Genomic DNA, 25617 nt, shown 5'->3' on the forward strand with positions numbered 1-25617 from the left:
TCATTAGGATTCAAAGGCCATTACCAGTGCTGCACTGTGAAGTTAATGCCAAACAGCTATTCTGACAGGGTGGTTCCTGCATGGCCATCTTTGGCCTTCAGGGATGGGCCTTTTAAAGCATTTCCTTGGCAATGATGTACTAATGCCAGTTGTCATCCTTTTCCCAAATTAATCTTAAGTTACATGGGGAAAAAAGGGAGGGGGGGAGGGTGTGTTGTATGTTTTTAAAGGTCAGTATATGTGTTTACAGAATGCCAGAAATACCAGGCAGCTGTTAAGAACCTCCTTTTGTGCTCACAAAAGTAAATGTTGATTGTTCATAAAATGTTTCTGTGGATCTGATGTCCCACTTGAGCTGTGTTAAAGGAAAGAAACTGGGTAAAATTTAAGTAAACACTGAAGTTGCTGTAGATTTGTCTGCTTGATCTCATTCGCCTTGTTGAATAATCCACACGTAGCCCAGGTTCAGGCTAATTTTAAATTTCTCAGTAGGCAAGGAAGGTACTCCTCCTTCCTTTCCTGTTTTCACACCTAGCTATCAATCTGCAAGTGAATTCACTCTGACAGGCTTCTCCTACCGGCTTTGATACCTTTCCTTTCAATTCTGCCAAACCAAGCACAGCTCTGGCAACATTTCCAAGTGAAGAACCTCTAAAGGCAGAGTTTTCTTAATGCTGTGTCCATTGCTGCTCAATGGCCATTCAGTCAGGATGCCATTGATCCTGGTAGCTGTATTAACTCCCTGATGTTGGCTAAGGACATATTCAACTTCTCTGTCACTGGTGTGTGAAACCAGGTATTTGGGTGCACTGTATCTAAAGATACAGATATTTGGGTGCATTGTTGAGGGCACTGTGTCTAAAGAGACTGGAATTTAGGTAGAATATTCTTGCTTTGCAGGTACAGCTGCATCAGCAAATATGCACCCTGCAAAGACGTTCCCAACACAGCAAAGTGAGGGAGATGCTGATGTCACTCTGAGGCTAAAGACAGGCCCATCTCTCCTGCCTGGTGAGTCTCAGCAGTCCTCATAAGCACTCTCTGGTTGTTCCTGGAGGTCCTTTTTGCTAATCAAAAGTGTGGTGACTGGGAGTGAAGGCAAACCATCATGAATTGTGAGTTTTATGGAATGGTGTTAATGTTCCTTCTTACGAGATTTAGTGAGTGTGTAGCAATGCCAAATCATAGGAGACGGTTTTCGTCTTATCCTCAAAAACTGGAGGGCCTCTTCTTTGCAGAGACTATGCCTGTGTGAGTTGGTTATATAGGAATGGGATCAAAATAAGTGAACAGTCACCTAAAGCACAGGAATGTTAGAAGAACCTGTGTGGGGAAAGAGCAGTTAATGCAGGCAATGAGAGTTTTTCTGATGTTCCACTCCATCCTGAAGTCCTAGCACAAAAGAATACTGTGTTTTTTTGACAGATGGTTTGTTTGATTGTGGTTCGTTTTTTGTTTGGTTGGGGTTCTTTTTTTCCTCTTCTGGTTCAGTGGAGCAGCATTGTTTATTCTGTTAAAGTGTTCTCACTGACATTAAAACTGTGGAAATTAAGGGGGAGAAATTTAAGAATGTAAAAAATCAATCTTTGTTCATAGTTTAGGAAAAGGTCAGAGAACAAGACAGTGAGTGGAAATATTCCCAGTGCATCTATCTGGGGCTGCGCCGCATGTTTGCTGCAGCCACAATTACAGTGGAAGTCCCAGAAGAGTCTTCAATGAAATGTTACGTGACTTTGACATTGTTCAAATCCTTTCCTTGCAGGTGGTGTTGGGAAACGCCCTTTACTTGCTTACACAGAGAACTAGAAGTAGGCCATAGGGGTTTGATGAGACTGTAGATACCTCAGCATGAACCTGGCCAGCGCTGTGGGAAGTGTTATCTGAAATGGCATTTTGGAAGTGCTAACGCAAAGGGAAGCTCCCATCTGCAAAAAGGGGTTTTTTCCTCTGTCCTCCAACTGCTATTAAATAATAAAGCCCATGGTCCATCCACTGGTATTTTTATTCAACTTTCCATTTTACCTCAGTAATCCTGAGTGCTCACTGCAGTATCACTTCTTGTTTGAAGTCTGTTCTAACGTATTCAGGCTGATATTTGTAAATGACAAATCAAAGATCCCTGCAGACCAAGAAACAAGATCGCGGACAGGTGGACACCCAGCTAAGACATCTCATGCTCTTAGCTTAACTTCCCAGCCAGTGTTAGTTGGGGGATTCAAAGGAAATGCTGCCAAATTTTTTTAAAAAAAAAGAAAGGTGATTTAAGTCTGGAAATATTATTAGATTGAGTAACAGAGTTGAAGAAATAAAAAAGATTAGAATTTTTTTTTTAACAAGATCAAAAATTAGTTTATTAGAATTATTTGTTAAGTGTTCGTGAATGGTCATTTTTGCCATTTCTTCTCTGGGTTTAGCTGGTTTCCAGTATTGAAAAAGGTCCTTATAAATACAGCAAAATGCATTGCCTTGGGATAGAGGAAATCTTACACCGTAAGAGATGCCAATATTTTTTAAATTTAAGATATTTAAGAGTTGGAATAAGGTAACGTATGTAGCTGTTCAGCAGAGACTAATAACAGTTGCAAATAACATATGTTCAATTGAGCCATACTTACGCTAACGGGAAATAGAAAATTGGAAAATATTGAAGGTAAAAAGGTTCAGAAAGAAAAAAAATTTAATTGGGGCGTCGTTCAGAAACAACTTAGTCATAAAGAAGCCAGCACAAATATTTGTTGCTTTTTATAGAATAATTTTTATTATCCCTGTATGTGTTTACTCACTATTGAAAAGGTCAAGATAATTTGCGTGAATAATACCCAAGCACCTTATATGGAGCAAGATAATTTTATCTTAGGTAATAAAAGGATTCTGCGTGGAGGCAGAAATCCTGTGCCGTTGCAACAGTGCTGTCATCAGCCCAGCCGGGCTCTGCGGGGTCCTCATTAGTAGATGCTTTTTCTTAGGACTTCAGGTAAGCTGTGTAAGGGGTTTTTTTTTTCTTCCCCAACAGATTAATTACCTGTGAGAGCTCTTTGAAGGAACTTTTCAGCTCTAGATTGGAATACTCATTTTCTCACACACTTATTTTCTTTCTTCCTTATCTGCATGATGGTAAATTTAACACGTTCTATTGTAGCATTTAAGCCTTGGAGAGTGTGTGTGTGGTGCGTTGTTCTTTGCTTATTCACTGTTGCTTCTTCAAAACTCTAACTAAAATTCTTTTGTCTGTTTCTGTGAGAACCTTTTTACTTTGGGGTAGATGGCCATGATTCCCAGCTCAGAGCGGTGGAGGTGGGGTGAAGATACTTACACTGGTCCTGCACTGATACCAATACCGTGAAGAACTTCTTAAAGTGACAGTGTAAATATTCATCCTTTTCAGCTGTACTTTTTGAAACCCAGATGTATTCTTTCAGGCTTTAATTGATTCCCCAAGATGTTTGCAAAAGCAACAAAGAATTTTGTGAAGGAAACGGACAGTGGGGGTGACTTGATCCCCGTCTCCCACCTGAACGCCTCAGACAAGCTGCAGCTTCTGAGCTTAGTTACAAAGAGGAAGAAATTCTGGTGCTGGCAGAAGCCCAGGTATCACTTCTTGACAGTCACCCTGAGTGATGTGCTTACTGAAGACAAACCAATAAAACCAGGTAAAGCCATGCTGGGGCAGTGCTATTACTGCAGATAAAAAGGAGGCAAAGCCTAACCTGTATGTTGTTGTTCTCAATCGTGTTACTAGAGGGCTCCTTTCAGAGGAATGCTCTGAAGTATTCTCCATCTGTGGAAATGAGATGACTGGATCTTCTCTTACTTGACTATTTATTTCACTAAAAACAGTAATAATAAATGTTTGTTTTTTAAAACACTAAAATATTTTCCCTAGATACAATGCTGAGATAGCGCTGGACGCTGTCAAGCTGCACGGTCCTACCATTTAATAACAGAACTGACTGTGGCCACAGGAGCTCCTCCTAGAGCATTTTTGGGGGATTCAGAATGGGATAATAGTGCAATACTAGACTGTGCTCCAGGTCAAACAGCACTGGATAAACAGTGTCTTGGTGATAGCAGCTCAGGGAATGCTTGCATCGGGCAAGGCCAAGCCAGTTTTACCACTCTGCTTCCTTTCTTCTTGTACAGACTGTTAAAAACATTGACTGGTGTACTTCTTTCTTCATCCAGTTGCAGCAGTCCTAAACTGGTTTTAGGATTAATGATCTGGAATCCTGTATTTCTAGGCATGTCACATTTCTGTACAGGAAAATAGATAAGTCCCTAAATTTAGATGTTAATTGCATCTGGCTTGGAAGATTAGCTGATTCTGAGTTATTTCCTTGGTTTATAGGTGTATAAAAATTGAGAGTTGTTTTAAATCAGTTAAATGGTTCCACTGGTTTTCAGTAAGCTTTGGGACAACTCTGTAATGAAATATCTAAAGGTAACATTAAAATATTAACTCTATTTTACAATCAGGCCTGCATTGTATTTTTTTCTTTCAGCTGAAATAAGTTTCAAATGTTCTTTATAAATCTTCTGTAGCATCTGAGCTCAGCATTTCAATCACATTATGTTTTCCTAAAATGGCAAAATAGAAAAGATAGCAAAGCAAAGGTGATGCAGAAGCAGAAGCAAGAGTTTGAGCTGTAAATTTCATTATTTACCTGCCCGATGCTGTTCCTTGCCTTCACTAACTTGTCATATTTTCTGCAAGTTTCTGTTTTTCCAATCACTTCAGACCGTTTCAGCACTTCTCTTCCCAGGCAGAAATTACTTTTATTGCTTTCCTAGTAATCGTGGAGTCTGACTTTGCAAAATACACGGGGAAGTTTGAAGATGTTGTTCAAGGAAGTATCGAAACTTCATTTGGGAAGATCAACCTGGGAGCTGGAGGGAAGGGCTATGTGGAAAACCAGTCCTCTTTTGGAAACCTGAGGAAGCAGGAGGTTGACTTGCAGCAGCTTATAAAAGACGTCAAGGACAGGTATGTCTTTAATGTGGGCATGGTAGTGGCCAGGGAAGATTACTGACCTGAAAAGGCTTGGGCCAGCTGTGGTCACTGAACAGTTGGTTCTGTGGTGTTGCCATAGTTTTGAGACCTATTTTTATTATCAAGTTCTCATTTTCAGGTGATAAATCGTATAAATAACAATGGAAATTTTCAGATTTTTGAAAGCTTCATGGTCAAACCTTTCCCTTTGATTTTAAAAACATCTCTGCAATTTCATCTTGTGCATTTGCATGAATTACCAAGGTGGAACAAGAAGCAGTTTCTCCCAACTTTGGGGGACTCTAACTGAGGTCCCACTCTGGTGGCGAGGGGGAGGAAGATTGCTTTCTCAGTGTAACTGGGGCAAATGCTGTGGAAACAGAAATCAGAACAGATAATGTTCTTGTAAGCAGGCTTTATAGATTTGTGTGAGTGGCTGTGCTAGGAAGTTGGATTATTTGAAGCTGAAGGAATAGCAAAGGTGAGCAAGCACAGTCAATGCGTGTGTTGAACAAAGAGACAGGTTATGGATCTGTTGCTGGCTGTTAGGCACTGTAGTAGCTGATGGTAACTAGCACCTTAATTTTACAAGGAAAGCTATGCTTCCTGTCCTACTCTGAGGTCGGACAGATTTAATCTTGCAGTGAGACAGTCATGGGCCAAAGCCTACTTGTCATCCAGCTGACGAGCCAGGGCCCTACTCTGTATTGCAGGTCCTGTCTCATGGGAGATAGGGCGGCTAGTTTGTGACAGCATTGTATCCTACCTCTGTAGCAGGTGGTGTAATGCATTTTAAAAGCCTCTGCTGATGCTCTGAAGATAAAGATGATAGCTTTTTGTTATCGGTGCAAAAATGGTCAGGAGCAGTGTACACTTTCTTTAGATACACTATTCTAGAAATAATCAGTTCTCTTGTTCTCACAGGAACAAATGGCTGCTTGTTCTTTTTATCGTGAGCATTCACAAGTCAACAAATTTATTCTAATAAGGCACCCTGCTATCTTGGTATTAAATGCCTTATTAAAGCAGAAAGTGCTGGGATAAATGCATGTACCAGGCCTGTAAAATTAGCATGCATCTAAGTATCAGAAAAAGCGTCAGCCAAGATTTAGAGTCTTGTTTCTAACACTGCAGTTCTGTAGAAAACCAACCTAGAGTAACTTCTGTTTAGATTGGTTAAGTTTTTACTTAGTGTTCTGCAAGAAGGTGCCTACTCTGTTCAAACAAATAATCTTCCCGTAGCACATCAGATTTACTTCATCACATCTTGGGTTATAATCCTGGATATGACTAAAAACCTAGAAATACAAGATCTTCTTTTGAGTGTGGAAAATCTGTAGCTCTACACTGATCAGAATATAACTGTAAATGATGTTAATGTGTGAGCCAGTTTATATAAAGGAGCTGCCGCTTAGTTCACAGAAAAGATGCTCATAGCTTATTAAGGCTCATGATGCAAAGTGTATAATTGATACCCAGTCAGTCTGGCTTCTGACAGGTCACTGAAAATGATGAGGATAGTGTAATTTATTTTTTCCTTCAGCATAGCACTGAGGCTTACTGGAAATTGTGGCTGTACCTTACAAATGAAATTCCAGTTACTCATTCATATTCTGTGATTTATGATGGATTGTGTCCAAGCTTCTGTCTTGGACATGGAGCATTGTATGGCATTCAGGAATTCAGCCTTCAGGAATGCTGGTGCCTACAAGCTAGTGTGTTTTTGGATGCAAACCATTATGGTACTGAAAGGGATGTTTACCTGTCAGTCCTGGTGAGATGAGTCAGCTAAGTGTTCTTGATTTCATCTAATGACATACGCTGTTTGTGCTTGTTAATAAACAAGACAACAGTTAATCTATTTCTACATACCTAGCCTAATTAGGTTCCATTTTAAAATGCAGTTCTCGTGTTAGGCTGTTAAAGTCAAAGTTGCAGCTGAATAGCAGAAAAATCTAAAAAAATAAAAAGAAATACTCAAAGCTGATACGGCTTCTAAACTAAGTCTTCAAGGCTCAGCAGTCTGGAAGTGCTGAATGGCAGCAAATCGGTTTCCTGTCACTTCTTATGTGAACCTTCTGAAGGAGAATCCTGCTGATCTTTTAATTAGATTCCAGATGCAGCATTGGCTCTCCTGCTCTGGAAAGGGATGACAGTGGAAGGGTGTGGGCTGAGATCCTTCCTGATATGCAGAAGCAATGACATTTTAAGTGCAGAACGCACTTATTAACATAATGCTCAATACAGAAAGGAGGTTAAATGGTAGTTTTAGGTATACAGACTTGGCATATTTTAACATTATTCTCACTTTTCATAGTACGTTGTGCTTGCTAATTCACGGAGTACTGTAACTTACTGCTTTTAGGGCAGAGTCCTCTGCCTTTAACTCCGGTGAATGGCTATGGATTTAAGAGTGCATTCCATCTTCTGTTTTAAGGCTTTCGGTACTGTCTGCCATAAGATCCTCAGAAAGCTGATGAAGTATGGGCTGGATGAGCAGACAGTGAGCTGAATTGAAAACAGGCTGAATGGCTGGGCCGGGAGGGTATTGATCAGTGGTACAGAGTCTAGTTGGAGGCCAGTGACTAATGATGCATTTCAGGGACACCACCGAATCTAGTCTGGTTTAGCATCTTCATTAGTCTTCGGGATGGTGGGGTCAATGAGCGAACCCTCAGCGAGTTTGATGATGACACAAAGCGAAGGGGAGTAGCTGATATGCCCAGGCATTTGTGTTGCTGTCCAGAGAGACCTCAACGTGCTAGGCTGGTGAGAACATTGTGTAGTTCAACAAAAGGAAGTGTAAAGTCACGCATGTGGGACAACCTCGGGCCCCAGTACATGGTGGGGGCTGACCACCTGGAAAACAGCTTTGTGGAAAAAGCCTGGGAGTCCTGGTGGACACAGAGTTGGAAATGAGTCAGTGTGCTTTCACCACAGATAAGGCCAGTGGTAGCCCAGCAGGTTGGGGAAGGTGATCCTTCCCTTCTTCTCAGCATTGGTGAGGCCACACCTGGAGCTCTGTGTCTAGCACTGGGCTCCCTAGTGCAAGGGAGACATGTTCCTTGGAGACATGAGCCTAGGCAGCCTGCTTGGGCAGTGTGGCTGGACAGTGACCTTATAACCTCAACCATTCTGTACTTTTTCCCCCCAGTGAAATGGATCATGAGAAGGCTATAATGTCTGTAGTAGAAATCTGTTGGTTTTAGCATTTCCCTAAGTTGTGTTAGGTGTTTGAAATAGAAGTTCTGAGAGGACAGTGACAGCGGCGAGAAAGACATATGAGCAAATGGCAGCAGTCAGTCCTCATCAACTGCAGAAAGGTTTGCCTGTCACACTTCTGTGATGTCATGTGAATGCTTCCTAACTCTATGATTAGCATGTTAGAAAAACAAGATAAGTGTTGTTAGTAGTATATTCTGAGATGATTGAAAGATGTTTTTTGCACTGTTGCATATTGCACTTCAACATGCACTTTCATTGATAAAATTATTGTCCACGCTGAGACAAAACCAGATGCCTGTTTCTAATCTGAATGCAGGGGAAATTCAGCCCATTTTGTTATTTATCCTTTAAAACTCCTGGAGCTTTTATGTGCATGATGGGAAAAGTGCTCAGTTTTCTACTGAAGTTGCTGCATCGGTAATCTGAAGTCACAGAATGTTACAAGACAGGATTGAATAAAATCGATTGTGTGTGTGTGATTTAAAAAATAAGGAGGATGCTGAATAGAAAATAGAGGAGCTATATGTCACTTGCATTCTCAGAAGTCTCTGATGTTCTTGGGGAAAATGTTCTATATGTCAGGGTGCTCTGTAGGGAAAATTGTGAAATGCTATCAGTGAGTTGGCTGTAGCAGGTACTGCCTTCTGGTGTGGCTGTAAGATGCAGGTCAGAGGGGTTACATTTGAAATGGATTAACAAAAGAGACATTATGCATCTGTGCATGGGGGAAAGTGGCAGAGGGAGATGTGGTTGATTTTTATTCCATGGCATTCATGTAGAGGTCTCTGTCAGAGAAGGAGCAAAGCCAGGTGAAGGCTCTCACTGTGCAGCACATGTCATGTCTGTGGAAGACATCAGGCTGTTGCGCATTGTAAATGACACGTAGAAGACTGAACAAGCTGAGGAACTGTGGCTGAGCAGTGAGAGGTGTTCTGAAGTCAGTCATGTGGATGTTAGGGAAGAAGTTGCATTTGGGTGAGGCAGTGAGAGCAGGGCATCCATGCCTCTGCAGCTGGGAGAGGAGGTGTGTTGAGGTGATGTTGCCCAGTGCAGGACTGAAAAGGTTTTTCACTCATGTGGGTAGCTAGGAAGAGCAGAAATGTGTGCAGGCAGGCAGCAGTGCTGACTTCAGTGTGAGGATGGGGAGAGTACTCAGAGCAGTAGCTATTCTTTTTGGTATTCGTAGTAAATTGGCAAGCACCTTGCCTGTGGGGTTACTGAGAAGAGAAGACCAGACGGGATTTGATGGGGGAAATAGTCCTAGCCCGCCTCCTTTGTGGATGGTTGGGTCAGAGATTCTGTGCCTAAAGGAAAGACCCTCAGTCCTAGTTGTGGGGATTAGAGCGGGCTCTTGCTCTCTCCTTTAACTGTGAGAGCCTGTTCTCTTGCCAGGTGGTGCCTGTTTTCTCTTACTTTCCATTGGTTTCTGCCTTTTTTCCTTTTCTGCTTCCACTCTGGAGGAAATTGCCTTTGTGCCTCCCTATTCTCCACTGCTTTCCTCATGCAAGGAGAAAAAGGCTGAATAAAAGTGAAGGAAACCTTTGTGTTACAGGACAGTGGAAATGTTTCATCTAATTACATGTGGAGTGAGACCAAAACTCTGTTCTTTTGACCCGTGGAGCTTCCAGCATAGTAAATCATTGACCTCAGGAAGGTCATTTAAAGCAGAACAAACCATCAGACAAAATCCTGTAATCCTTACATTTTACATTATTTATACAGGCTCATACTCTCTGTGTTGATAATGGGAGATAGCAAGCTAACATCTCATTGTATTTAATATTACTGTTGGGTATTTCAGCTCAGCTTCTCAAGGTGGGAATCAGTACAGTGATGATGAGTACAGGTCAGACAAGATTGTTGAGGGCTCCTGTACGATAGATGGTGAGAGTGATGGTTGTAGAACAGAAGTAAAAGCTCTGAAACATGACCTGTAAAACAAACAAAAAAAAAAAACCACAATGCAGTTTGTGTGCCTGCATGTGTGTATTCTCAAGGGTTTAACTCAACCATCTCTTGTTATTCAAGGTATCTTTCTGGTATTCAGTGTTACTAGCAGATTAGTTCAGCTCTTGCAAAAATCCACGTGTGGGCTGAGCAGCCATTGCCCTGCAACACTTTAAGCCTTGCTCTGATTGTCAAACTTTAACCCTCTTGTGTTTTGCTCTTGATGACTGTTTTCAATGGTAATTTAGATAAGCTGGGTATTTGCTTACCTCATTTTGTTGTCTCCTGTTTGAGTTGCTGAGATGAGCAGAATGTTGTGCCTTCCATGGGCTGCATGTGCTCCAGTGATATCTTAACAGCGTGCTGGCACGCAGCCCTGGAGTCTAAGGGGTGTCATTCTAGAAAGTTCAATGCCAGAGGTCTAGAGGTCACTTAACTGTGCTGTCCTGAAAGAAAAGGTTATGAGCAGGTCTTGGTAAGGGCATGTCTTTTAAAACTCTACATCCAGTGGGCTTGACTCACTGAAGTTTTTGGGAAAAGGAGAGCTTTTCTGCCAGCTTTACAGTTCAGTGCATCCCACTGAAGTCACTTGGAGCTGAGGCAGTGGCCGTGGCTCTGCCACACAATGCAGCTCTGTGCAGAGGACCCCCACTTACCTCTGAGACAACGTGCCTGCAGTGGTGCTCATCAGGGACCAAAGCAGGTAGATCCCTGCCCCTGTCCTCTTAGTGTCACTGTAGCTTCCCCTGTTGCGGCTGCTCATCCAGCACGGCCTCAGAAATTCCTTTGCTGCACCTACTGCAAGTTCACTGATGTCTTCTGACTCTGCCACTCTGCTCTTAGTTCTGCATCTGAACCTCAATGTCAGGAGCATGAGGGCATCTGAGGAAGCCTCACCTTGGGCAGAATACTCTAGAAGTAAATAAGAAAGTCTGATGAATTATTTTGGTCATTAGTTCATATAGAGTTAAATCATAGTCTGTGTGCTTCTCATGTTAAAACAACAAATACCTATTTAATCTGTATTTTTCTGCCTTTGATTGTTTTGTTTCTTTTGCTCTAACTTTTGGGAATATCCAGTGAGTTTGTCATCCTTGAAAACAGGCAAAAAATACCTCATATGAAAGCAAATGACAAATTGCTTTTGTGCTGCTTCATTGTATTTCTTTCCCCGTGGCTTCTTAGGTCAAATGTTAAAATTACAAGTTCTTAGTGCCTTAATTTGTATTTTCAAGATGCTTAGCACACCTCTTCAGAATGATAAATAATTACTGTGAAGTACACCATAGGCTTGATGGTCTGTTATTGTGATAACTAATAGCTCTGGTTTGGCAGACACTTCTGAGAGCAGCTGTGTCTGTGATTTGCTTGACATTTCTTCAATTTTTGCTTAACCCAAAGATTCATGGCATTCCAAGCAGAAAGCATGGCTTTGCACCAAAACAAAAAAAGTTGTATTAATAATCTCAGGAATGTTTGGGGGTGCTTTTCTAGTGGCTGCTACATTGCTTCAGAGGTATTTTCTTTCCTTTGTTTAAACAATCAACTTTAAGGTTTTCAGACAGTTCATTCCAACTGACTGAACTTCTGCATAGGCATGTAACTCTCCAAAGATCAAAAATTGCCTCAGGATATTTTTAATTTAATAAAGAACCTAGCTGACTACAGACTTATACAGACTGCATAAATCCCAGCCTCCAGAATCTAATAAATCTAAAACTTTTTAATTAAAAGTAGAGAGATCTTGATTTAAATAAAGCAGAGATGTCTTTCTGTCATATTTTGGGGGAAATGCCATTTAGCCCCCTGAATAGCCCTTTACAGTAAAAGACAGAAAAGACTGAATAAAGTTGAGCCAGGGATAGCAATCTTTTAATCTTCCAGCTGTCTTGCTAGAGTTGTCTGTTCATAGAAAATACGACATCTCATCTGAGGACCACCAGTGGGTATTTTGCAAAAGTGTGATATATTTGACATGTTTTAATCAATCAAATACAGGCAAGAAGTTGCTTTAACTGTTACCAGAAAGCCCAGAAGACATGGTAGTGAATTTTGTCATCTCTTCTTAGAAAATAATCCTCTCGTATTGTTTCTGGGAGTTCACTTCTTCTGCTCATTGTAAGATGCCAGTAACTTCAGGAATATCCCCAGCAGCATTTAAAGGCACATTGAGTTATGTTCTGGAGTAGGGATGGCTTGCAAATTTGGAGGCACAGGGAGGCTGGAGACTTAAGGTCCCTCCTGCAGTTAATTTTTCTTTTGACTGTGAGAGTCCTAGTCAATAATTGTAAAATCTGAGGCTATATTGATAAATAACACAGGAGTTTATAGTGGGTGGGATTTTTCTGTGATCTCCAATCTCAAAACCCATGAAATCTTTTCTGTGTTTTCTCATGCAGTCCTTTGAACGCTCAGTGCTGATCCCACTCTGCCAGTGCAGAGTTTAAGCAGACAGTGGAACAGATCCCTAGCCAGCTGTGAGGGTTGGCATTGAGGCATGACTCAGTGTGCTGTTCATCCCTCAAGAGAAATTTTGATGACTCAGAAATTGGCAGCAGTATGTCAGGGCACTCCTTTGCCTGCACATGGGCCTTCAGAGGCCAAAGCAGCTTCCTAATGGTCACCTCAAGCTGTTCTAGACCATGATGAGTCTGGACATCGGCACTTGGGTGTGAAGTAGCCCAAGTTACCTCCCCTGTTGAGAAGCACCTGGATGTACAAAGACAGGGGTGACAGGACTGAATGGTGATGGGGAGATAAACGAGACAGAGCTTGGCCAGATGGCTGGAAAGTGCTACCAGTGAACTGTGAGGAGGGGAGAGTGAGGCTGGAAGCCACAAAAAGCTGGTGTCATTTGAGTGTAGAAGAGAGCAGAGAAGTCACATGAAGTGGGACTGTTGAGCTGGCTTGGATGTGGGACAAAGCTGAGGTGAATGAGATGGAGGGGGAAAATGGGACTTGATCTGGTCAAGTAAAAGAGAGAAACCCAAGAACTATCATTAGAAAAAGTGGGGCTTGATTACAAAGAGAGAAGCTAAGCAGACTGAAGGATTGCTTGCTGTGTGTTTCTGTATGTTCCAGGAGCTTGACTGCAGCTTCACTCTTTCTAAGCAGAGCTCTGTGACGTGTGGTTAATGCTTTTATGTTACCTGGCTATTATGTATTACACCATTACAGGTACACTCTGTGTGTGTGCATGCATAATGTATGTAGTAGTAGTGCTAGGCTGCAGTGAGTTTGTAATGTGGACTGTGAGAACAAATCTTTTGTTTGTACTCCCTGGTAAGGTTTTGGTTGAAACAATTCTTTTGAGTAAGGACTACAGAATGTGACCTGTTGACTTACTGACACTTGTGCTAACACGAGACTCTGAATTGAATGGCAAGCTGGCATCCTGTGCCATGGCTGCAGTAAGGTCAGTGTGAGCTCACCAGAGCAGAGGATGAAGCCCCGTGTCTGCAAGCCTGGCTGGTTGTTTTCCTGTTAACACTGGAAGCCTGAAACTGTCTTCAGTTCTCCTGTGCTTTTTTTTTTGGCTTACAGTGTAGCCAGACAACTGCCATTTTCACTCAGAGTGAGGAATTAAGAATTCAATACATGTGTTGGGACTCCCTGTGGAATACAGATATTTACTGCTAGCAAATAACAAAAGAAGACATAATAATTTTGAGGAGACTGCTCATACAGAAACCATTGTTATTTTTACAATAAAAGCTTCTTCAAGCAATTAAGAAAATGTTTTTCCTCAGTTCTAGTATTTATGTTGTTAACGGTGTCTTTTCTTTTTCAGAACAATAAATCTAAATAGTAGTTTACTGCAACAAGTAATAGAAAGAAAACGTGAAGTGCTGTGCATCTTGAGAGAAAAGATAATAACTACTCAGAAGTGCACGATATCTGAGCATATCCAGACTGAGGAAAAAGTCAGTGGTGTGATGGGATGCAGTACAAAAACAATAAAGGTAAAAAGTTATTTAAAAGTCTACAAGGAATAGAACATTTGTGGATTACCTGAGAAGAAATTATGATTTCAGGGTAGTTTTTGTGCTTATTTAGTATGTTGAAATTCCCCAATTGCAAGAACTCCCTGCACTGCATAGGTGTGACACTTCAGAGAGGTAAAATACCTTTTTCCATTCCTTCACTGGTGAGAGATGCCATTTTTAGTGTGAGCATGGGACGTGGTTTCCATCAATACTGTCAGATTGTGTTTCAGTTCTGTGTAGATTCCTGTCTACAGCAGAATATAAAACAAATGTATTAACAGGTCAGTGAAAGTTGACGAGCAGAGAGCGTTGCTGAAGTGTAGCTATCTGAAAGCCCAAGTAATCGCTCATTAAAAACGTTTGCAATGCCCAGTGCATTTTAACATCTGTTGAGGAGCTATTTGGTTTCAGTCATGGGAGTTGAGATTAACTGCACTGTGAGGAAGGGAACATACAAGCAGGAGGGGAATCAACTTTTTAAAAGGGTAGATGCTGGCAGGACAAGAGGGAATGGATTAAAACTAAAGGAAGGAAGGTTTAGATTAGATATTAGGGGGACGTTTTTTACAGAGAGAGCGGTGAGGTGCTGGAACAGGCTGCCCAGAGAGGTGGTGGATGCCCCGTCCCTGGAGGTGTTCAGGTCCAGGTTGGATGGGGCCCTGGGCAACCTTGTGTAGATCCAGGCTGGAGGTTGGTGGCCCTGCCTGTGGCAGGGGGGTTGGAGCTCTCTGATCCTTGGGGTCCCTTCCAACCCAGACCATTCTGTGATTCTGTGATACCTGAAAAATGACAGAATCACAAGGTTGGAAAAGAAAAATGGTCTATGAATTGAGAGGAAATTGCTAAAGTCAAAATGCATGCTCATTCCTTGTCAGCTGTCTCTAGTAACAGAGATCTGGGACTTGCAGTTCAACAACTCTCTGAAAATTCCCTTTTCGTGGAAACAGCCGCCACCTGGACAGAAGGGGTGTCAGGATAGAAGAGGGTGTGATGCCAGAGTGGGTGCCTGTTTCTTAGTGACACAGCCAAAAGTTACACCTGGAGCTCAATGTTGTACTAGGGTGGGCTAGCTGAGAGTTTGAGAGCTGCTTTTCATGCTTCTACCTCACTGCTCATCTACTTCCTTTCACAGATGTCAACTGTAACTTGTGCTTTAGACATCACAGAGAATAAAACACATTGTTAATTAATTCTGTGTTCAAACCACACAATAACTGAATCTGATAAACTGTGAATGGATTTGTCCTCTAGGTTTCAGTGAGTGAAAATGGAAGCATGCTGAAGGATTCTAGTGTGATCCTTGAAATTCCTGCTGCGACCACTATTGCCTATGGTGTGATTGAACTGTTTGTGAAGCAGAGTGGCCAGTTTGGTAAGTACAAAACTCTTTCTGTGGGACGTATTTCAGCTGTGGACAGACCTGTCTTGGGCAATGACATCTACATATCCCTGTGTGTGAAGGTGACGATGCGGTATGGTCTTCATTGCCTTGATAGTCATTTGTGCTGTGAAATGCTGCTGTTCTGATTTAGTAATGCCTTTCCCCTTGTTTGAATAAATCCTAAACTCACAATAACTTTGCTTCTATGGTCCCTTGAAACCTATCTAGCTCAAGCCCCAGCTCAAGGCAGGGCCAACTTCTGAAGCTCGACCTAACTCTGACAGAGATGGCTCGCATCTTTGTCTATTCAAGTTTTAATTATCTCCAGAGACACATAATCCATCACCCCTCTGGGCAGCCTGTTCTTGTTTCACCACCATCATGGTGAACTTTCTTTTTCCTTAAGAGCTAATGAGAATTTTCCTTTCTTTAATTTCATTAAGGTTGGAAAACACCTCCCAGATCATCTAATCCAACTGTTCCCAAATGTGTGTCTTTTTCCCTTTTGTCCTCTTGTCATACAGGAGAGTCTGTCCCTGTCTTCTTTTCGTGCTGCCCTTGGGTAGCTGTAGATAGCAACTGTGATCTCCCTTAGCAGTATTTCCTCTGGGCTGGACCAACCCAGCCTCTCAGCCTCTTCTCATACAGGGTGTTCTCCAGCCCACAGCAGTCTTGCAGTTTGCTAGATTGTTCCGCTCTGTCTTGTACTGGGGAGTCCAAAACTGGGCACGTGGCTCTGAATGCAGTCTCCCAAATTGAAAAATCATTTTCATGGATCCACTGGTTGCACCCCTGTCAGCGCAGCCCCGTGTGTGGCAGCCATCAGTAGCTGCAGGGGCACGCGGCTGAACTGCTCCGGTTTGGAGCCTGGGTTTTGTCTTCAGTTTTGCTTCTAGCTAGCTGGCCCTCAGCCTGTGCTGGTGCCTGCACCTGTTGGCAGGGAGAGTGAACCAAATACAAACCCACGGGCAACAAGGGATGTTTAGACAGCAGTCGTGCTCAGAATATAGCTGTGTGTAAAGTGTAGGACTGGAGTTTAAACTCTTCTGTCTGTTTTGCACTTTCCTACATAGATTTTTCTCCGAATGGTTGCAGGAATGTCCCTGTCGTGTTTGCTGGTTGTGCTTTTTTCAGTTCAGGTTGAGTATTTTTCCAGTGTCAAAACCAAAAGTTGCAATTGGCTTTGAGAGGAGTAGTAGCTCTGCTCTACGGAGTCACCAGGGTTTGTCTTTCTTGTCTGTCCTCAGTTAAACTCCCTGACCTAAAGGAGGTTTCAGGGGATGTTATGCAAGAGGGAAAGAAATTGGATAGACTGCGTAGAGCTGGGAGTTGGAAAGGATTTCTGTGGAGAAACAGGAAATATGTTGAAGAAATAATTGAAGTGCAGCTTTGAGACTGGGGTGCGCTGTATTTGGATAAGAAATGCAGAACACACTCTCCATTATTCTCCTTCAACTGGCTCCTGGTATTAAGGAAGACTGTAGGTTAAGGAATACAAGTAAATATTATGTAACCTATAAAAAAAAAATTAACTGCAGTGTGGAATTGCTCTGACGTAGCCTGAACACAGAGATACACCAGAGGGCATTGCCTTTATGGTCATAATAGAACTGTAATTCGGAGTAATCAGGTGCAATTAAGGCTATCAGACTACATAGGTGTATAGCTTGATAGCCTACTTAAGTGTTTTCTGGATGGAAACTCCTATGTTATGCTAGCTAATAATATATGGGTCTTCTAAATGACCTGCTTTTCTCTGCTCTTTTCCCACTTCTTTTTCACTTTTTTCCATATTTAATGTTACATCTTTTAAGCTTCAAAACCACCACAGCTCGTTTCATTCTTATCTCAAATGGCTTAGTGCCTTTTTTTTTTTCTTTTTTAAAATTTGTGTTATCTTCTCTTACTTGAGTGTTACTGAGAAGGTAAAGTGGAGGAACTAGCAAAAAAAATTACAAATTTGCCAGCAAGAATTAAATATGGTGGAGCCAAACCTTCAACTTCTTCATTTCTGAGCAGTGATCAGAGTCTGTTTATGGAAATAAAAATAGCCTTTGAAGGTAAATCCAGAGACTAAAGTAGTTCTTTCACCTGAAACTGAAAGAGATCAGTAATGGGATTCTCTTTGCAGATAGTTACAGGGTAAGGTGTATGTGTTGGTTGCTTTTGTTTCTTGGCCACTAACAGTGCTTGACTTAGTTAGGAAAAAATTACATATAAACTTTCTTTAAAATATTCTGACTAATGTGACTGGACATTCTTGAACATTTTTATAAATAAAAAAAAGAGAAAAAGGTGTAATCCTTTTCTAATTCCTTTACAACAGTGGTTCCATGTAATCATTGTTTGATTTCAGCAGGCTGAACTCCTGCATGTAAAAGCTGTTCCTGTTAAAGCCTGTGCAGTTTTGTGTGGGTCTAAAGTTTCCCTGCAAGTCCTCTTGTTCTTGCTTTACACAACAGGAGGTACAGTAGCACCCAGTTGATTTGCTTTGTTCTGTTCATTTCTGTGTATCTGTCTTGCTTCCTTTTAAAGGTCTGTAATTAAACAGCCCTAATCTTTTCAGCTTCAGCCTGCAAAGGAGTCTCTTTGTGTTTGATTGTTTTCATTGATCCTCTGTAGTTTTCTTCCATTTTTGTTAATGTTTATGGATAACTAACAAGACCTAGCTGCACTAGTGGAGGTTAGTCATTGATGGATGTATAGAAGTCAGTAGAGAAAATACCACAGTGTTAGGTATGTTCTTTCATTTGCTTCTTTTCCCTTCTCTTTTTTTTTTTTCTTCCTAAAGAGTATCACAGAATTAATGAGATGCAAAATTAGTTAGCAGTGCTGCTAATACAAAACTTCTGAGAGCCCTGTATTTTTCCTCTGAATCGAGTCCTGTCACAAGATTTAACAGCAGGCTCTCTCTCTCCTAAAGCTCTTCCCATGACGCTGTGTATGGGTTTCCTTTCTTAGCATCACGCTGCCTTAGGAGGGCAGGTAGTTCATTGTCCCCCTCTTCCTCCTTCAGGGTTGCTCCTCTCGATGGAGGTAACACCAGTGTGTTGGCCTGGTGGTGCCTTGGCTGCCATCCGGAGTCTTGTTGCTTTGGGAAGCTCTTTAATTTGTATTAATCACTTTCTGCTCCTCTATAGCTCACCCTTCTCTGTGAAGGGTTAGGCAGGCATAAAGGTCTCTGTCGTCTTTCTTCCTCTGTGGCAGAGATTTCTTTGTCTGTTCTCCCTTTGAAAAAGCTTTTTGCTGATGGAGTGCTCTCCGCGCTTTCTCATCTGCTTTGAATGTCCTTAATTTGGTGAGACAGACTCTTAAAACTGCAGGAAGGTTATATTTAGGTTTTGTGCCTGGTACATGTGAGCACTGTGCTTGATTACTTTTTTATTTCCCCCCTTTTCTGTCAGGTATTACTTTAAAATTGAGTCTCTCTTACTAGCCTGCCTGTGTTCTCCTCAGACCTGCTACCGAGTGCCATGGGTATGGTTTCAAATTTTGCATTTGAGCCAATAAAAGACAATCCAAATGTGCATCGGGCTTGAGTGCATCCTTGGGGCACAAAATTGAACACGTGAGCACTGAACTTGATACTCTGGGTTTCTCAGTGTAACTCTTACAAGAGCTGCCTGTGTACCTTCCAGCTTCATCCCCTTGGGGCCGTTGGGGTGGCAGGAAGTCAGCAGCCCTGCCTGGGTGAGATTGGCCAGGGCTCATCATGAGAGCAAGGCACAGAGGCTAATCCAGCCAGGATGCGTTCCTCTCTCCATGAAGTTACTGCAAGGAGACTGTATGTTGCAGAGTGATTCTGTTAGTGAACATGCCTGGGTGAAGTCCTTCAGAGACTTTGAAATGCCCTCTGCTTCCCACTCATCTGGAGAACAGAAGGATGAACTTGTGGCTTGGCTGAGAAGGATGGGTGTACCAGTGCCGTGACCAGAAGCTGCTCTGTCAGGCACTCTTCAGTTCTGCTGGTTCTCACAGTGCTTTCATGTGTCTCCATCATGAGTGGACCTTGTAGCCCTCATTACACTGCATCTCTGAACTGGTAGAAAATGTGATGTATTCATACCTGCATCTCTTGTGTGCATTGTTTGGGTTCACAGCGCCGGTGAGAAGTTTCCATGGTGTTTGCTGTCTGGATGAACTCACAGGAGCTGGTGCCACGTTTTACAGTCAGCAGCTGCACCACAGGCCAGGAGCTTTGTGCACTGCACAGAGCATGGGGGCTGTAGTAACGCTCAGTGATGCACAGGCACAACAACCATGGGCATTCTGCCTGTCTAAGAGAGGAGAGGCGGGGAAATGGTGTGCAAGATCACTGGATAATACAGGATAGCATCTCAGTTAATTGCTTGTGTATTTTATTAACTTTTTTTATAATTTAATTTTTAATTACAGAATTCTGCCTGCTGGATGAACAGCAAGGAGGTTTTGAAAAGGAAAGCACAGAAGGCTCAGCTTACCCTCATTCAGTGCTGTTCAGAGATACTTTGTTTCTCTATCAGCCAGATGCTGTTGATAATGAGACCTACTCTGGGACTAAAAACCTCATTCCCAGTGATGCTTCTTTAAGTGTGCTGAAACAAGGTATTACCAGAAGTGCTTTACACTATTGCATTACAGTGAGTTAAGCAATGTGATCAGAGGAAATAATCTGGTACAGTAGTACATGAGAAATTGTGTTAGTTCATTTTAATAGCCCTTATCAGCAACTCTTGGGGGAATGAATACAAAAATTTACTTCTGTGAGAGGTGTGTGCAGCGGGCTGTTCCCTAGGCACATCCTCAATCCTGCTGTCATAAATATGATCTTACAAAATCAGGGGGGTTTTATGCCAGTTCTGTTACGTTCCAGATAAGCTTCATAAGGTTAGTGATGATTTATGCTTTCATTCAGAAAAGGGTCACTGAAAATATTTTTTCGTTATTCGGAAAATATTTTCAGTGAAGTTTCTCCCACAAAGGTTATTAAGTCCCAAAAGTTACTAAGACACCTCCCCTGCCTTCTATTTTTCTGAGAAGCTTTGTAGAAATCTTTGGTATCAACTAAGGCTGGCAAAAGTAAGATGTGAGGTTTGCAAATTGGTATAATGAGCCAGGCACAACTTACTTATTGCAGGATTGTCAGCAGAAGAATAAAAAAGGGGAAAACAAATTAGGGCCTCAGAACACGTGTCACTTCTCCTCAGTTCTTGGTAAAGTTCTTACAGCTGGTTCTGATGACAAACACCACTGCTGTTGTCTCTGAATTTCACCTTTTGTTTGTGGCTGTTCAGGGCCTGTGGCCAGCATGGATACTTATTGCCCTGAAACACATTCTGTCATTCTCCAAGGTAGCCTTGTTTGAAAGGGGTAATGGTGCCTCTGTGTATGGAAACCCCACTTATTTCTGGAAGACTGGTGTGCCACTGGTTTGGCTTTTGGTTTAGCTTGACATACCTTTGTGCCTTCCTTGCTTAAAAGGCTTGGGGGGTTCTTTTAATTACTTAACGTGGACGTCTCTTGGGAAAAACTAAAATGTTTCATCTTAAGCAATCTAAAGGAGGTTTCCTCTTCTCTTGTTTGTGTAGGCAGCCATCCAGTTGCATCAGGTGCAAAAAGTGCCTGCCTGTGGCTGGCCTTCCCCCCTTCCCCAGTGAAGTAATCTTTAGATATAAAAGTCATCCTTAAAGAAAGTGTGTTTCTTGACTGGAGTGGCCGGAAGGGGAATTTCATTTCAACAAGGTTAAGAACATTCACCTGCCCCTATTTTTGGAGTGTGGAAAAACATCGCAACCTTCCAGTTGGCATTACTGATGTGAAAACTTCTTACTTGCTTTTAGCAAAGTGGTAATTGAGTGTCACAAAACATTTTGGTTTAGTCTCATAGTTGAATTCTGGGGAAAGAAGTAAGAGCAGTGAACTCTTGTGCTTCAGCTCTACGTGGTCTTACGGAGTCAGTATTTCAGTCCAGATGACTTTTGTCCTGATTTTTGTAAGAAGTCTTTTTAGATTGGGGTGAAGGGCTATAATTCTGTGATGCACCAGATGAAATACAATGACGGTAACAATTTATTATCCCAGTAGGAACTTTTAGTTCTGTGTGTGGATTTACACCATTGCCCTTGTAATTCCTGTTAATCTACAGATTAAGAAGTAAAGTTAGGAGCTGCATTATAAATTAACATTCTGTGGAGGTGAACTTCCAAGTGAGAAACTTAATGTATGGTTGGTTCAGTTAACATCAAAATACAGTTTTCTGACATACTAAAAATGCTGATCACTGAAGGTGGGTCCTTGGTAGCTGTTCTTCCTCAGAATTTTCAGCGGCGCTTCCTCGGCTCATTAGGGAAACACAATGGGAGGTGTTCCAGCCTCCCCTTCTACTTGTGCTGGTGGGAGTCGGGATGTCAAGAAGTGGTGATAAATGAGCACGTGAAATACATAGCAAAAATGTTTTGACTGGTATTTGTGTAGAAATACTTAGTTTCACTTTTCACTGCTTTCTTGGGGAAGATCTGTCACGGTTGAAGACTCAATTCCAGCCCTTTGTGAAGCTGCCTGAAGACAAGCAACGAGCTTTATATAAAACCCTCTGTGAACTCCTGCTGCACCAAGAAATGGTTGCTGCCCTGGAGGACGTGGTAAGATGAAGAAACTTTGGCTTGCTCCCGAAAAGTACTTTTGGGATACAGCTAGCATTCTTTTTTGCCTGAACTTTTCTCTTTTCAAGAAGTTTCACTTGCCCTTTTGCTTCCAGTTAGAGGATATCTGCACAGGAGACAAGCCAGATCTGAAGGAGTTAAAACCTGCACAACAAGGAGACCTCACTGACTTCTTGCAGCTCCTGGGGTACAGTTTACAGAGTGAGCAGAAATACCAGCCTCAGGATGAAGAACTCTTCTCAGCAGCTCACCTGCTCATCGGTGCTCTCTCTGGTATGTTGTGAATGAAGAGAGACTTTTTTTTTTCCCCCTTCATTATTTTATTTTATTTTCCTTTTAGAAGCTCCCTCTGTGTTGAAGTGTTAATGGCCCTTTTGGCGCCTTTGGTGAGCTGAGAGAACATAATTTGTTCTGTTCCTTTTCACGGGTTTCACATACCCCGCTTAGCGGTCTTAGCAGGGAACTAAATTCAGCCCTCTATCACTGACAGACTTTTTGCTTGTAAAACATAAATTTCCCCCCAGATTGCTCAGCTCTGCTCTCTGCTGAGTGTGGGCATTCCCAGTTTGCCAAGCTCATTTCTGTCCTTAACACGGACTGGAGTTCTTCACGCCTAAATGCTGAGAATCACAAGTAAGGTGTTGTCTTCAGCATACCAGCGTTTATTGTGGAGGTGCAAACTATATTCAGCAAAAAGTGAATTTAACATAGAGATGCTGCAATTAGAGGGTTGTTTGGCAGCTGCTGAAAAGGGAGATTAAACATAAATGTCAAACAAATGCCATGCTCACAATCTCGTTGGCACCACAGTGTTAATTAAAAGCGACCTGCGAAGCCCAGGACAGACTCCTTCCTGGCTGCCTCTTCTCTCTCATGGATAAAGAATTTCCTGCCATTAGGGTAACGAAGGGAAGTGCAGTGTGGTGTCTGTTAGATGTGGCACTGTGCAGCAGAATGTCAGTCTGCATCCATATGCACGTGGTGCCCAGGGAGGGAAGCTGAACTCCTTTGTGGAGATAGAAAAGAAACGGAAACCAGAAACACGCTGATGTGCCAACACTTGTCAGATGCCATTAACAGCAGGGAGCAGCTAATTAAGTGCGTTGCATTATCACCTGCCTTTGGACATAATGCCTGCTGCTGATGTCCAAGTGTAGCTGGATCAAGAATCAAAAGCTGGTTTATGCCTGTTGCTTCTATTAGGATTTAACAGCCTTGAGTCACAGAGTTGAAGGGCACCACAGGGATAATTCAGTCCATCTCCCTGCCCCATGGCAGTCTCAGCTCTGTGACTCTTCTCAAATTGTGTTTTTGCTGAAGTCAGCATCTCATACAGATTTTTGAGGGCATTCTTGTTTTATTTGGGGCTGAAATCATCCATCCAACCTGCAGACTCAGAGCGAAATGCTGCAGAGGTACTTGGGGAGGAGATGAGAATGGTGGGAAGGAAGGTCCCCTTTCCTATGAGCTGACTCTTTTCAGGGGCAGGGAGAGTCAGCATGGGTTTGTAGCCATTGCCTGTTCCATTTTATTCTTTGCTCTGGGAAACGGGCAGGAAGGGGCTGGATCTGCCTCTTGCAGATGTCCAGCAGAGTGCTTGTGGCCAGTGTCCTCAGCATTGAATCGCTTTGGTCTCCAGTGTCAGCTTCACAAGGTGCTGTACCTGCACATGGGCCTCAAAAACACAGCTCCTCTGCTGTGGCTTAGCAGGAGAACCCCGTAACAGCACTTGCTGTTCAGGAAGTCTCCTTTCCAGCAGCCAGCCTGGCACAGCCTTCCCTGGAAACAATCTTTCCCTTTTAATGCTTCCTTCACAGAGCTGTCTGATTACACTCTTGTCCTGCTGCGTGCCTGCTGTGATCTTCAGGTTGTTCCGGCACTGTGTTGCTTGGTGAGTAATCACAGTGCGGCCCCGGCAGCGGCAACCACTCTGCTCTCTGCCCTGTTCCTCACCCAGTGAAGGAGATGTCGGGCTCCAGCTGGAGGCATCGCTCAGGCAGGGGCAGACAATGCAGATGATTCACAGCAGGTGGATGCTGGACTGCCACGGTGGTTTGGGTGTTTGGGAGAGCTCGTGGGCTGTGAGCAAGAGAAAATTGTAACTTAGGCTCAAATTTTAGTTTACTAATAGTCTCATCATTGTTAAGTGCCACTGACACCTGCCCTTGGAAATCAGAAGTTTCCCTTTGATGGCAGCAGTGCTTGGGTCTTGGCAAACTCTCAGGGTCCAGCACCTTGAGATCATCCATGAAACCACTGCAGCAATGCAGGGAGAGGCTTTTTTAAGCTTTTCAAGCTCACTGACAAATTGCTAGAAGAACCTTTACATATGCAGGGGCAAGGGGCATGCTACTGTTTGCTCAGTGTGGGTGTGAGAGGTAAGAGTGAGCTGCAGTGAGAGGCTGGATTAGTGAGCAGGAGGCGGGAGGAGAGGCTTCTACTGAAAGGGTGCCATGGAGCTTTGGTTCTGGATGAGTATGTCATACTTGCCAAGGCTCATAGTAAGGGGAACCTTGTCCTTTTGCTGCAACCTTGTAAGCTCTCCCGAGCTGTGCCGTGGCAGGAACAACTACTGCTTGGAAAACCTTTTTAACGTGTGTTCTTGCTCTCTCATGATACAGCCTCACGTCGCTTCAGCCGATGGCACTGTGGCGCTGAGCAGCCCCTTGGTGGCTGCTCTCACCGACAGAGGAAGATTCGACGCCACACAGAGGCTGTTCGCATCATCAGACATCAGTATGGAAATGGCAGAGTCTTCTGTGAAAGCTGTGACTGCGAAAGGGCCGGGATTCCTCCCGCTTGTTCTTTACGTTGCGTTGTATGGACTCCATGCTTTAGCAGGGAATGTGTAGGAACTTTGCTCCCTTTCCACGTACTGCTCCATCCTGTGCTTTCTCCTGCAGCTCCGCAGCGTTGGTGTGTTTGAGTTGGCAGCGCAGCCACATGCTTCCCGCAGTCCAGCCAGGTGGTGCTGGCGCCGGGCTGGACCTGGTACGCCTGGCGTGAGCGCCGTACGGCACCGCTGTCAGGTGTGCGTGCTGCTGCTCTGCAGCCTCACTGAGGCACAGCTGCAGTGCACAGACCAGAAATAAGGGTGGGAATTAAAAAGCAAGCCTGGGACAGAAAGGGAAGGTAGCTGTTCTGGTAGCTGTTCTGGTAGCTGTTCTGGTAGCTGTTCTGGTAGCTGTTCTGGTAGCTGTTCTGGTAGCTGTTCTGGTAGCTGTCAGGGCTGCAGAAGCCTGATTGCTCACGTTAATGTGCGTGGGAAGAGAGAAAACTGCAGAGCACAAACTGCTGTTTGTAAGAAGCAGACGAGCAGCCTGTGGAATGCAGGGCCCTGCACGGCGCTGCACGCTTGGCTTGTTTCAGTCGCGGTGTGCGGAATGCCTGCACTCTGGAGCAGGTGGAACTGGGAGCTCTCAAATTGGTACTTGATTAGCTTTTAACTTA

The 25617-nt window shown here is 43.1% G+C and overlaps 1 protein-coding gene across 1 annotated transcript; it reads left to right on the top strand.

The window, feature by feature from the left end:
• Window positions 1–920: 920 nt before the first annotated feature.
• GSDME (gasdermin E) lies at window positions 921–25019 on the top strand (the record flags this gene model as incomplete). Its single annotated transcript, XM_084260321.1, has 10 exons — window positions 921–1011; window positions 3453–3650; window positions 4789–4981; window positions 13950–14121; window positions 15397–15517; window positions 19922–20110; window positions 22019–22146; window positions 22263–22440; window positions 23985–24058; window positions 24789–25019. The coding sequence occupies 10 exons, from the start codon at window positions 921–923 to the stop codon at window positions 25017–25019; spliced, it is 1575 nt and encodes a 524-aa protein (XP_084116447.1).
• Between the last annotated feature and the right edge of the window lie 598 nt (window positions 25020–25617).

Source organism: Gallinula chloropus, assembly GCF_964237585.1.
Source record: "Gallinula chloropus genome assembly, chromosome: 2".
NCBI classification, from domain to species: Eukaryota; Metazoa; Chordata; class Aves; order Gruiformes; family Rallidae; genus Gallinula; species Gallinula chloropus.